At 35.9% G+C, this 13,124-nt stretch overlaps 1 protein-coding gene across 1 annotated transcript in view; it reads right to left on the bottom strand.

Annotated features, from left to right (window-relative positions):
- The window catches only part of ABCC9 (ATP binding cassette subfamily C member 9), a 142,526-nt gene that overhangs the window by 108,772 nt on the left and 20,630 nt on the right, over positions 1 to 13,124 (bottom strand). Inside the window, exons 7-12 of the mRNA XM_057702727.1 lie at positions 12,178 to 12,420; positions 10,108 to 10,302; positions 7,999 to 8,151; positions 7,323 to 7,478; positions 5,218 to 5,352; positions 2,480 to 2,642 (exon numbers count right to left, since the gene is read on the bottom strand). Coding sequence (XP_057558710.1) covers positions 2,480 to 2,642; positions 5,218 to 5,352; positions 7,323 to 7,478; positions 7,999 to 8,151; positions 10,108 to 10,302; positions 12,178 to 12,420 — 1,045 coding nt within the window. The remainder of the gene's footprint in view (positions 1 to 2,479; positions 2,643 to 5,217; positions 5,353 to 7,322; positions 7,479 to 7,998; positions 8,152 to 10,107; positions 10,303 to 12,177; positions 12,421 to 13,124) is intronic.

The raw sequence follows: 13,124 nt of genomic DNA, 5'->3' as shown, positions 1-13,124 counted from the left end.
ATGTTTCAGGTGCTTTTCTAAACCCATTACATACAGTAACTTATTTAATTCCACCAGGTATGATTAATACAGCACAACTTCCGGATGAGGAAACCATGACGCCACCAAATGCTGACCAAGGGTGCATAGTGGACAACTTGCTGAGGCAGGATTTCATTTCAGGTCAGCCCACACTCTATGACCCAACAGTAACCACTATGTTATACAGTTAACTTTTTCCTTTCTTTCATTTTCTTTCTTTTCTTTTTCTTTCTTTCTTTCTTTCTTTTTTTGGTCTAAATTTATGGTGCTGTGCAAATACTATTTACAAAATATTTTTAAGTTACAGAACAGTGCCACATTCACTGTTTCATTTGATTCTCACACTACACCTGCGAGAAAGGTATTATTCTCATTACATCAATTTTTAGAGGAGGAAATGGAGGGAGGTTATTGAATCCTAGCCCAGAGTTACTGAACACTTGTCAGGTGCTTTGTACAAAATAATGAGTAGGAAGCACTTGATGTAGTGCCTGTAGAGTCAATCAACAAGTCAATCAACATTTGCAGTATTCCTTAACCTATGGTAGAGATTGTTATAATCCACTGTTACAGATGAAAACATTGAGGCTTTGAGGGTAGAAGTAGTAATTTGGTCAAAGCCATACTGCTATGAAGTGGCAGAACTGAGATTTAGAGCCAGCTCTACTCAACTCACATAGTGAAAGCTCTTCGCTACCACCAATACTGTACGTAACCAAATCATAAAACTTGGACATGGTGTGAGTGGAACTTTACACCATTGATTCAAGAATTCCTGCCACCTATAATCATAAAAACACGATTACGCATTTTCACCTTCATGATTTCTTGTTTTTCTCTTCTAGTATGGCGTCCTCCATCCTCTCTTCTGTCTCAGACTTTCAAACACCAACCCAAATCTTACACAACTGGGTTAAGGCAAGTTAACAACCCACCTCTGCCATTTAGAAGCTGGATCATTAAGGGGAAAGTCAAGTTACCTAAGCTCTCTCCACTTCAGTCTTTCAATTTGCAAAATGAAGTTAATAAGAGAATCAAAATCATTGGGGAATTCTCTGGCGGTCCAGTGGTTAGGACTCTGTGCTTTCAATGCTGGGGCCCAAGTTCAATCCCTGGTCCTGGTCAGGGAACTAAGATCCTGCAAGCCATGTGGCGTGGCCAAAAAAAAAAACCACCAAAAACAAAGGAAAAAAACAAAGAATCAAAATCATTGGGCTGTTGTGAGGGTTAAATAGGATGATATGTGTAAAGCCACTTATGGCAATTGGCTATCTCAATATATTTTTGTTATTATTATTAGCATCATTATTATTTCCCCATGAGAACTTCAGTCCACTGTGGAGAGACATATATTGTAGGAGACAGCAGCTTAGTGTACGATCCTATAAGCAAATGGATTTCAATCATTCCATCTTCTAGCATTTTGACACCATATTAGCAGTGGTGCAGAATTGGAAGATAAACCTCCTTCCCATTTCATTTCTAATGTATCCAGCATTAGGACTAGAGTAAGTGAGGTATATAAACCAAATACTTCCCTTAAATCCATTTCACGAAAGAAGTGTTTATAATCTCTAAGGACTCAAGTGGTTTAGAATTCAAGAGGAGACAATCTATAAACCTCCAAACCTTTAAGTTGTTGAAGGTCTTGGGAACAATAGAAAAGGGGAAAACTGACACACAAACTAAATCAAATATTAGTGGGAGTAGTTTGGCTAAGTTCAGAAGAATTGTACTAACATGAACTCATTATTCTTGAGAGTACTCAGTGTCACTCTTTCTGAAAAAAAACAACAATATTTTTGGAACAATTGCTTTTTAAAAATTAGACTTTCAGAGAAAATGCTTTCTATTTTAGAAGTCTTGAACATGTATTGGAAAAGAGGGTTTTATGTGAAGGCAGTTTGGCTTCTTTCACCTGGAAATGTTGACTTTTTTTTTTTTTCTCCTCAATTTTTAAAACTGGCATTTCAAGTGAAATCTTCAAGGAAATATAATATCATAAGCTCCCCGAGAGACAGGGAAGACAACCGCAGATAATCTTTAAGAATTTGGGGGGATAATAAGGTCAATAGTCAGATCAATTTAAATAAACAAATTTCTACTGAAGACCCACGATGCATCCCTTGTAACTGAAACGAGGGTTTCAATTATCAGTACCACTAATCCTCACCATTCCCATTTTATAGATGAAGAAACCAAGGATTTCAGATGTCAAGTAACCTGGCAAAGACAAAAACTTGTAAGGAATCGAATTCAGGTCTACTTGACTCTGAGCCTGTCCTGACTCTGCTCTTTAATTTAAATTTAAGTAGCCTCATGTGGCTAGTGGCTATTGGACCATACAAACGGAGAAAATAAATGGGCTTCCTCTGATGCTTAGAATGTCTCAATGATCACAAGTTAAACTGAACAGACCACATGTTTTTTGGTGGTCCTCAGAGAGACAGCAACTTACTGGAGAGTGATGTATAAAGAGCAAAGGTTTTGAGACTGGATAGCTCTTTCATTCTTGTTTCTTCCACACTCTTGCAAAAGATGTGCTCCCAGGCGTACAACTTTAGAAGTTTGATCCCTTTCAGTATTTCATTTGTTTTCTTCAGTCTCTCAGTGGAATAATCCTATAAAAGAAAGGAATAAAAAACAACACAAGCTGCATCCAAGTAAATCAGAGAGGCAAGACCACGTACTGGATAGTGATTGAGGAGAGCGTGATTTCTGCCTGGCTCTGCCTCTAATGATAGCTGTGAGGTTCCTGGGAGAAATAGTGAAACTCTCTGCGCTTCTGCCTCCAACGTGAAAAGGAAGTGGTGAATGAGACGGCCTCAAATTTCTTTCCACCTAAAAACTGCTTATGCCTCTGTTGCTTTGGTTTAAATAGGAGCCATTTCCTAAGTTTCACATGATTTCCTAGAATAATGTCTGCAGACAACCCATTCAGACCTGTAGGGAAATGATACAGAGGCTTCCAATGACTCAACGTCTAAATCATTTCATTCTCCCCTTAGAACGACCACTCATACTTAGGAGAAGAGAAACAATGAATATGAGAAAAGTCAGTTTGCTTCCGATTTGGGAATGTGCAGGTACAGTATTGCGTGTGTTCACATGCTGTCTTCATAAGACACTTATTGAAACCAAGCCTATTATTTTTAACGTCAAAAAATTTCTACCTCTTGGGCTTCCCTGGTGGCACAGTGGTTAAGAATCTGCCTGCCAATGCAGGGGACATGGGTTCAATCCCTGGGCCAGGAAGATCCCACATGCCGCAGAGCAACTAAGCCTGTGTGCCACAACTACTGAATCCATATGCCACAACTACTGAAGCCCACGCACCTAGAGCCCGTGCTCTAGAAGAGAAGCCACCGCAATAAGAGGCCTGCCCACTGCGACAAAGAGTAGCCCCGCTTGCCACAACTAAAGAAAGCCCGTGCACAGAAAAGAAGACCCAACACAGCCAAAAATAAAATAAATAATTTATTAAAAAAAAAAAAAAAAGAAATTTCCACCTCTTTCTTCATCAACTTTTCTGTAAGGCCTAAATTAGATGTACTTATTGCTAACAACTTAGATTAACTGTAAAGAGATGTGTAGCAGATACAAAAGCCTCCCTTTAGTCAACTGCTTCAGCTTCCTGCAAATATTACATTCGAATTACTAGGAAAGTACAATATCACCTGTGAACTCTCAAAAGGAGCTGCAGAGTGGCAAAAAGCAGATAGGAGGAAGCAAAAGTAGTAAATAATCTGATTTTTTTTTGGAGTGTAGTTGATTTACAATGTTGTGTTCATTACTGCTGTACAGCAAAGTGATTCAGTTATACATATATTGTATACATTCTTTTTTTATATTCTTTTCCATTGTGGTTTATCATAGGCTACTGAATGTAGATCCTTGTGCTATACAGTAGGACCTTGTCATTTATCCATTCTATATATAAAAGCTATATCTACTAACCCCAACTTCCCACTCCATCCTTCCCCCAACCCATTCCCCCTGGCAACCATAAGTCTGTTCTCTATGTCCCTGATTCTGTTCCTGTTTCATTTGTGTCATCTTTTAGATTCCACATATAAGTGATGTCAGATGGTATTTGCCTCTCTCTTTCTGACTTACTTCACTTAGTATGATCATCTATAGTTGCATCCATGTTGCTGCAAATGGCATTAGGAAATGCTGATTTTATTCACCTTTTTGTCTCTTGAGGGTCTTAGCTGCCTATCAATGATTGTTGGTGAGTGAATGACTACAGTACAAATTGCTGAATGAAAGTCAGATGTTGGTTTGTCACGTACCTTCTTTGTGTCCCTCTTCTACATCTTTCTGTATTTGTGTCCTGGAGTAAAGAGGGCAGATGGCTCAGACAGAAATAATGAGTAACCTCGCCAGACGCAGCAGAAAAACAAGTGATAAAAATCACTTGCGTGACATGGGACTTGCTTGTCACAGTGGAAACACCAGCTTGGGAAACAGTCCACCAGTGGCAGCATCCCTACATTTCACGCCTGATTTACAGGCAGCCTTGTTCATATTTAATCAAGCTTTATTTCTAAACATGCTGTCAACAATTTTATTATTTGCAAATATTTCTTTAAAAGAAGCCAATTCTTGCTCAAATAAAATGATTTCATGGCAAATTGAAGCCAGAAAGGGTCAATAATCAAGCTTTTTCCTGCTTGCCAAGTTGACCATGAACACACGCTGGCAGAGAAGTTGCCACTGAAACATTTCAGTGTAACTCCAAAGCTCTTCTTCACATGCTCTGATTCAACCCTAGGGACATTTAATTTCAGAAGCACCCAATATGACCCTTTATTTATTCCTTGATCCACTTCCCCCATATCAGTAATTGACACCTAATGTACACATAATCAAAAGTACATGTAAGTGTGCTCTCTTGTACCCGTAAGTGTAGGCAAGTGATCTACAAGAGGATCCAAAGCCTCATCGCATCATTACTCATAAAAACATCAGGCATTGTGATTCTTGTATTTAGAGTCTAAGATCATTCAGTCTTAGATGTCAAATCTACTTAAAAATTGTTGCACAACCCAGAAAACCCACGTTCGCTGCCTAAGAACTGAAAAGAAATTATTTCCAAATAATCCTGAGTGGTACGTATTAATTTCCTATATTTTAAAAATAAAACCGCATGACTAGGTTTTCCTAATAAAGTTTCCAAAAGACGTTACTTACAAGAGTGCTCTTCTGCGCCTCTGCCAACTTTGTAGCAATGAAGTACTGAATTGGCGCCAGGAGTACAATGACCGCGGCACCAACCAATGCGCTGGATCCAAGCAAGTTGTAGAGCAGAATCACTCCCATTATGATCTAGCAAGGAAAACACAAAGGCAAGGGGAAAAAGAATGGGGTGTGGGGACCACTGCATGAAAGGAAGTATTTTCAGTGAAATTGTAGTATCTCTTAATTATTCTATTAACTTTATTTGGAAGTCAACTCAGATGTGACAGTGGGTTTTCCTATGATTTATTTAGGGAAGGCTAAGTAGGTAGAATTTACTTTTAGTGTCATGATCTGTACAAGTGGTGTCGAACCAATTTAGTGCACGAAGTTGCAGAGTGGTCCCAAGGATGCTTTCAACCTGAAGACAGTCTTCAGATTTTTAAAAGGACACAAAATTTTTCTTGAAAATGTCACCCACCAGAACGTTAACATCCCATATTCTCTGGGAATTGCATTAGCTTTTCAAGGCAAGGAGGATAGAAAGTAAGAACCAGCATCTTCATGTAAGAGAACAAGACAGTTGTTTGCAGATTAAATGATCCGAGCTCTTCACCTCAGTGACCCCAGAAGTCACTTAATGTCAAGAAGGGTATGTCTCACTAGAATTGTGGAGAAGTTAAGGCTGGCGCCCCATCCTACCTCACTTCCCTTTTTAAATTTATTGCCCCAAACCTAAGACTGTCTTCTTCTTTCTTTAAAGACTCAGGATTTAACCCTGCTCTCTTCTCTCACTGATTTTTTTTTTTTTTTTTTTTGTAGTGTGGGGAATGAAATTCTTTATTTTTTTCACAAGCCATAATAATGTTTATATTGAACTTCTAAAATTCTTGAAAATGTTGCATTTTAATATATTATTTCTTTTTAAATATAAAAGAGTACCCTCAAAATTAGCAATGAAATTAACATGCCATAAAATATCTGTTTTGTTAAGAATTCACATTTTTTCCTTGAACATTGCTGCATATCCCAGCTTGAGAACTGTGGCTTTACATTAGAAAGACCCCCTGCCCCAAGACCCTTTCTTTGGGGTCCAAAAAGAAAGTGAATTCTTGACAGTAGTGATATGAATGCAAATGTATGCATGATATAAACTCTGCTACGTTCAAGCAGTTCCCAAAGATATACATGTAAGAGCAAAGTAACGAGACAAATGATAAAAAGGGAAAATAAGGGTAGCAGAGTATAATTTAAAAAAAAAAAACAGCAATAAAATTAGTATATCTCCAAGTCTTATGCACTGGCTTGAACAGCAATGGAAAAAGAGAGGACTTAATCAAACCCAGTGCAGCACAAAATGTGAAGGGATAACAGGAAAAGAGAAGAGAGATTCCCAATAACTACGGCCTAGAGGAAAAGTACATCTATGAACAGCAACAGCAACAACAAAATCTGCTGAATTTTTTTTTTCCAGTAGCTCAGCTTATCGTGGTTCAAGATGTCAACTAATGAATTGTATCCATGCAGTTAAAGCCTTTAACCCATGCCTATATGCCAATGATAACAGCTTACGAGTGACCTTCTGGAGGCAATGGCACATGTTTAATGCCTAACCAATTAGGCTCTTTGGGAATTCCAACCGAAATGAAAGTTTCCTTCAGGTCACCTCTAATGCAGGCATCCAGAGGCCACCTGGAATTTGTGATGCACTTTAAATTACACCATGTAGGCAACTCCCTAGTTGATCTGTGTATAAACACATTTTTTTTTTTTTTTTTTTTTTTTTTAAAACCAAGCACTTTTATTTATGTTTGTTTTTTTGGCACATGGGCTTAGTTGCTCCGTGGCATGTGGGATCTTCCTGGAGCAGGGATCGAACCTGTGTCCCCTGCATTGGCAGGCAGATTCTTAACCACTGCGCCATCTAGGAAGCCCCAACACATTTTGATAAAATGAAACAAAGCATATTCTAAATCTTTACTTTGTGCCAAGCACTGTGAATGATATACACTTTGATTTGGATTTCCATTATAAATGGAAAGGCAAACAAATTTTAAAGCTGTGATATCTTCTTGTTCTTATTTCCTCTGCAAATAAGAATCTTACTTATATTGATCTACCTGAACTGGCATAGCCCATAGATTGGGACACAGGAACAAGAACCACATGAGTTGATTGGTTTCAATGGCAACCAAGTTATTGATCTGACCCAGGGTCATCTCACCCATGGATAAGTTAGATGTAGAAAGCCGTAGGATTTTATTGTATATCATGGCCTGCAAAAAAAAAAAAAAAGAAAGAAAGAAATGTACTTGAAGCTCTAAACTTAATAGTCAACACTATGCTTATTTATTTTCATTGAAAAACAATAACATTTTAAAACTTTTTTTTAAAAAAGGAGAAAAACCCTATAATGCCATCTTAAGTCAACCACTATTTTCATTTCAGTATTGTTACTTTTGATCCTCAACTAAATATAAACTTATTTTTTCTGGTGATATAATCTAAACATACATTCAAATTTAAACATAATCTCTGGAATGAATAGTAACAGAAATAAACAAACACAAGATTTCAAAATATTTTAATATATTACTATAAATATTATTTTTAATTCAGTGGGTTTATTAATCAACTCTGTGATTCTTTTTTATAAAGTAGATCCTAGAAGTGTTGATGTTATAATATCAAAGTGAAAATGGAAGAAAAAAACAAAACTGAAGCCTCTACCATTCCTATCACTGGCTGGTACGTGGCATTTTCAAGAGGCCAAGATCATTCAAAGCTGGTACATACCAGCAGGGCTCCACGGAGGTTAATGCCTGTCTCTATGGTTACATAGTAGGAAGCCTGCAAAAATGTCCTTTGCAGAATAAGAGCCAAGAACAGAAGAACTGCTAGAACATAGGCGTTTTCAAGAAATTCCTTCGATGAGAGGGTTTCTGAAGTCTTATCCCAAAAGAAAAAAAGATATAAATTAAAACTGTTCATATACTGGTGTACAGTTTGCATTTATTAAATGATACATGGTTGTTAGATATAAAAACTCAGCATCTCTATAATACAGCAGTTGAGTGAGCCACAGCAAGGCAATTTTGGTTTTTCCTCATAATATCCACAGATACAGATACAAACCAGTTCAACGTATAAAATCCCAAATTGATCATTAAGATTGCTGGAAATGCCTGATTGTAGGAAAAAGGGTACATTTAAATTTTTTTTAAAGTTGAGTACATTTTTCTTCAAAGATATAGTCTACCTTAGTTAACTGGAAAATAGTAAACCAAAATAGAAGTTAGACTGTAATTTAGAAGGAGAAGCTACAAAATTGACAGTCAGCAAGACCAATGGGACAAAAATACAATTTCCATAGCCTTATTCATTTAAAATAATTCTACACAGTTGACTTTTTGTGATCTTTATCCATCTTAATTCATATAATGAAATAAATTATAAATTATAAAATATATAATTTGGCTATTTATTTTGCCCATATGACACTTTCAGTGACAAAACACAACTTATAAAAAACTGTTTTAGTTGGTTCTGACTGAAGTCTTCATAAGAATATACAAATTAACTGCTTTTTGTTTGCAATGGCAGCATATGGTAACTTGTTCGTAGAAGTGAGGGAAAAGTAACACTCAAATCAACCCATCATGTCAATTTGGGCACTCTTCAGCTTTTATGGTTTAGATCCATTAAATTCTACTTCTGTTCCCTTCCTCTTCTTTCCTGGGGATACATACAAAGGTGTAAATTCTCTTCCTTCTCAGAAAAATATGTGGTTAATACGTGTAAGGGAGAGATGATGGAATTCTATGTGGAATTCTGATATCTCTATGTAAATCAGGCTACTAGGGAGAAAACATCACAAATGTGTATTCAATGGTAAAATATCTGGTTCACCTCCACAACAACTGAGCACTAATATATGCAAGGAACTGGGCTAAGCATTGTGGGCACAAACGGGAACTGTTCATAAGCGTTCTGTTTAAAGAGCTCACCACCTAGAAAGATAAGCATATCCATAAATAACATGCTTCATTATAAATAGCGTTTATGGTAAGTGCCAAGGCGAAGTGAACAATGTGTAAGGAGAGCACCAAGGAGAGTCAATTCCAACAAGGCAATCAGAAAAGGTTCACCAAGGAGGCAGCATTTACAGCAGGCTTTGAAAATGGGTACAATTTTAAGAGCTAAAGAAAAGAGGACAGGAAATTAGATTGAGAGAATAGAAAAGGAAAACTGATTCATCTGGACTAGAGTTTCTATATGTGAAACTAGGGAAATCAACTCTTATTTTAGAAAGAAACTAGGAAGTCCATGATGCAGACTTTCTTAAGAACAGGAGATATAAGATTAAAAATTTATAACAGCAAATATCTTATACTACATAGTCCCTAATAGTAACATAATATGTAATAAAAGTATAATGTGACCTGTCCTAATCATTGTGAAACAGGGCAATGGCTTTTTCTATACAGGAAAAGAGAAAAGTACATATTACAAATCACATTGCTAATATCATTGGTCATAGGCCTCTAAAAAAGTGACTCAGCCACCCACAAGTACTCATGCATGAAAGTTCTTTACAGGGTTGCTGTAACGATCTAATAAAATAATCAATATGAAATTTCCAAGCATCATTTCCGGCACACAATAAATGCTTATTAAATGTTTGTAGCCTCTGAATCTGAGAAATAATTTTGTTGACCAGATCCATTCGATGATACATAGACTCGTTTTTCTCAACAAGGAAAATTGTTTTCTTTCTTTTAAAAGGTTTCAATTCTTTGTAAATAAGCTTGTTTGAACTGCTCATAAAACTGCATTTTAAAAAAGTAACAATTACAAAGAAATTTACCAATAATATGTTTCCTTTCAAAAGCATCACAAACTTACTCCTGTTGTGTTATTTGTCCCATTCTGGGTTTCATTCACACGTTGAACTATTACAGAAATACAGAGAGGTCCGGCAAAACCCAGTAAGTCAGCAAGATAACGAAACGTGCTACTAAGTAGAATTGGTCGCCCAAAAGCTGTGTACATTGCCAGCCATATAGATGGAGTCCGATTTGGATGTTCTGCTACTTTTTTCTGAAAGAAAAAAAAAAAAACTTGATGAACCAAAATAAAATAATAGAGTGGCAATTAATCTTAGCAACTGTGGAAATCTCTTCCGATATTTCTGGTATTTTAAAAGATTAAAAATAAAAATTACTGAATCCCTTTCAATATAATATATATAGTATGGTATCCTTGCATCCTTTGCAAACAACAGCTACTGAATGTGTTTTAATGAAGTAGAATGAAGAGTAACCAAGCTAGTTTTTCAAACAGTTTGAATTATTTTTAGTCGTCAAAGGATGACCCCAAATTCTTAAGATCAAACTAAATTTAATTCCCTTTGATTTAGAAAATGAATAAATCTGTCATGAATATTACCAAATAACACTGTATGGAAAAGAAAATAGTAAAAATGCAAAGGTCCAGGTTACTGATATCTGGTTAAGATTTCTGAAGTTAGCAGATCACAAGTGATTCACCTTTCAAGTTACTACAAGCTAAACAAAAGAGATCATTCCAACTTCAAATTGTTTCTTCTCCAGGTATTTCCCATCTCCATAAATGGAGGTCAATACTTTTTTTAAAAGTTACGTTAGACTTGTGTTTCCTAGTTATTTCTTAAAGAAATGCAGAATGAAGCAAGGCATATCTCCTTAAGCCAATTTATGGCCTCATACTTCCATAATCATTTGTTGAAAAGATTTTAAGACCTGAACAATCATAATTACATCCTGGAGAAGAGGTGGATAGAGTTTCTTCATTGTGGCGAAGAAGCGAAGTCAATGCATTAGAGTTCAATTGTGTTTCATATTCAACTCCCTGTGAGATGAATAATTCAATTATTTTTAAAGTTTATTGGTAAAACACACTAACACACCAAGTGTAAGTGAATCTGTATTATAAAGAACACTCAGAAAATTTAAACTATGCTTAGGCTATAGTGTTAATCTTTACTTTAGAAAACAAGTTTTTAAAATATTATGCAATACTTTTCCCAGAGGTGAAACCAGAGCGATGACTCAGGTTCATTTGTAGTAACCATTTCCTGCAATGTTAATTTCATAACACACATTTTTGACACAAAACAGAGGTCATTTTCATCATTTACCATAAATGCTTTGTTGATCTTGATTTAGAACAGCCAAAAACTCTTTAACTGATCCATCATACCCAATCCCCTTCCAATATTGGTGTAAATACTCATATTTTTAATTACAGTAATATTTGTAACTGATAGCAATATAAAATACATCTACCACTGTGGATAGCACATATGACTACTCAGAATGATGACAAGACAAACTGAAAATATCCAAAGGTTCTCACATTTAAATTTTTAAAAGCAATTATAAATATCTAAAGAAAGTACCAGAAGAAACCAATTTTGCCAGACATATAGGATGATACATGAAGTAGGTGGATGATGCCCCTTTATTTAATTTAGTTCCCCAAGTCTGAAATAGAGTCCAAATTTTAATTAATAATTAAAGGATTTTAGTTTCTCAAAAGTGATTCATGGATATCTTTCCTTTATATAACAAAATTACTGACAAGATAGTTGAGAAAAGACAATAAAAATTCCATGAATTATTAATATTATATGATGACAAGCATCAGACATACACAATTACTGAACTTAACTCTAACTTTCTATTTGGTCCCAGAGAAAAGACAACGCTCGCTCTGTCCCTCCTCATGTAATAACTGGGCAACTAACACACCATGTTTCATTGGCTCTTCTGGTATGTCCTCAGCAGCCCAGTTAACATGACTCAAAACTATTGGGAAAGACAGATTGAGAAAATCTGCTCTTCCTTAACTGTAGATACTATTCAAGCTTAGAGCCTTTATACTGATAGGCCCATTCTCTACAATCACGGACATGAAAAACACATACTAACTTACCTTTTGTTCTTCATATGCATCTTTCAAACAAACGTAATTTGTTACTGCCCTCATCGCTATTGGTAATTTTCCAATTGCCTTCAGATCAATAGGCTTTTTATGAGCGGATATGATGAGCGTGTTCATCCACCAATATGTTGCTTTGGACAGTAAATTCACAAATGGTTGGAGAAATCTCACACCCAGATCCTGGAGGTCTTCAGGAGGCTTTACTTTCTGAGGATTCATGAAGAACACATATCTCTGTGGCAAGAAAAATTCCACAGAATAACAACCCAATTCTTTTTCCACACATTAAAAATAAATTCTTTAGCTTTTCTATATTTCATGAGGCCAAAATTTATATTTTTATACTTCTTTCCATCCCTTTCTGAAATACTCTTTTGAGAAAAAAAATTTCCTTTTGTTGTGACTAGAATCTAGTTAAATTCACAGTCAATAGAATTTCACATTTAATACACTTGGGCCAATGCTAAAAAATCAGTTATCCCTTTAAAAAAGAGTTATCACTAAAAATCAATCTTTCATGATATCCTTTCATGATATTTCATGATATTTAGTGATAGATTCAACAAAATGAAGCTTTTTACACTCTGTAAATTGCTTAAATGTGTTATCAATACCATTGTTGAGTCGCTCTCTTGTTAATTTGTGATCTGGCTGATGTTTGTTTTTTCCCCTACCCATTGCAACATGCATCTTGCCATTCATAGCAAATTCACAGTGCTCTGACAGAAAATGAACTTTGAAATATCAGTCACTAGTACGTCACACTACCTAATGGGCAGCGTTATATGGCGGGAAGTACAATAGGTTTGTAATCACAGACTGGGTATGAGACTTGACCATTTCTACAGAAGTTTCTTCATCAATGAAATGAGCAAACTGAATTAGGTTATCTTCTTTTCAGTTCAAAATTTCTGAGAATACACTAGTTCGATGAAACC

This window comes from Hippopotamus amphibius, chromosome 12 (genome assembly GCF_030028045.1).
Source record: "Hippopotamus amphibius kiboko isolate mHipAmp2 chromosome 12, mHipAmp2.hap2, whole genome shotgun sequence".
NCBI lineage: Eukaryota > Metazoa > Chordata > Mammalia > Artiodactyla > Hippopotamidae > Hippopotamus > Hippopotamus amphibius.
The sequence above is the reverse complement of the archived record's forward strand: the minus strand, read 5'-3'. Positions and strand labels throughout refer to the sequence as shown.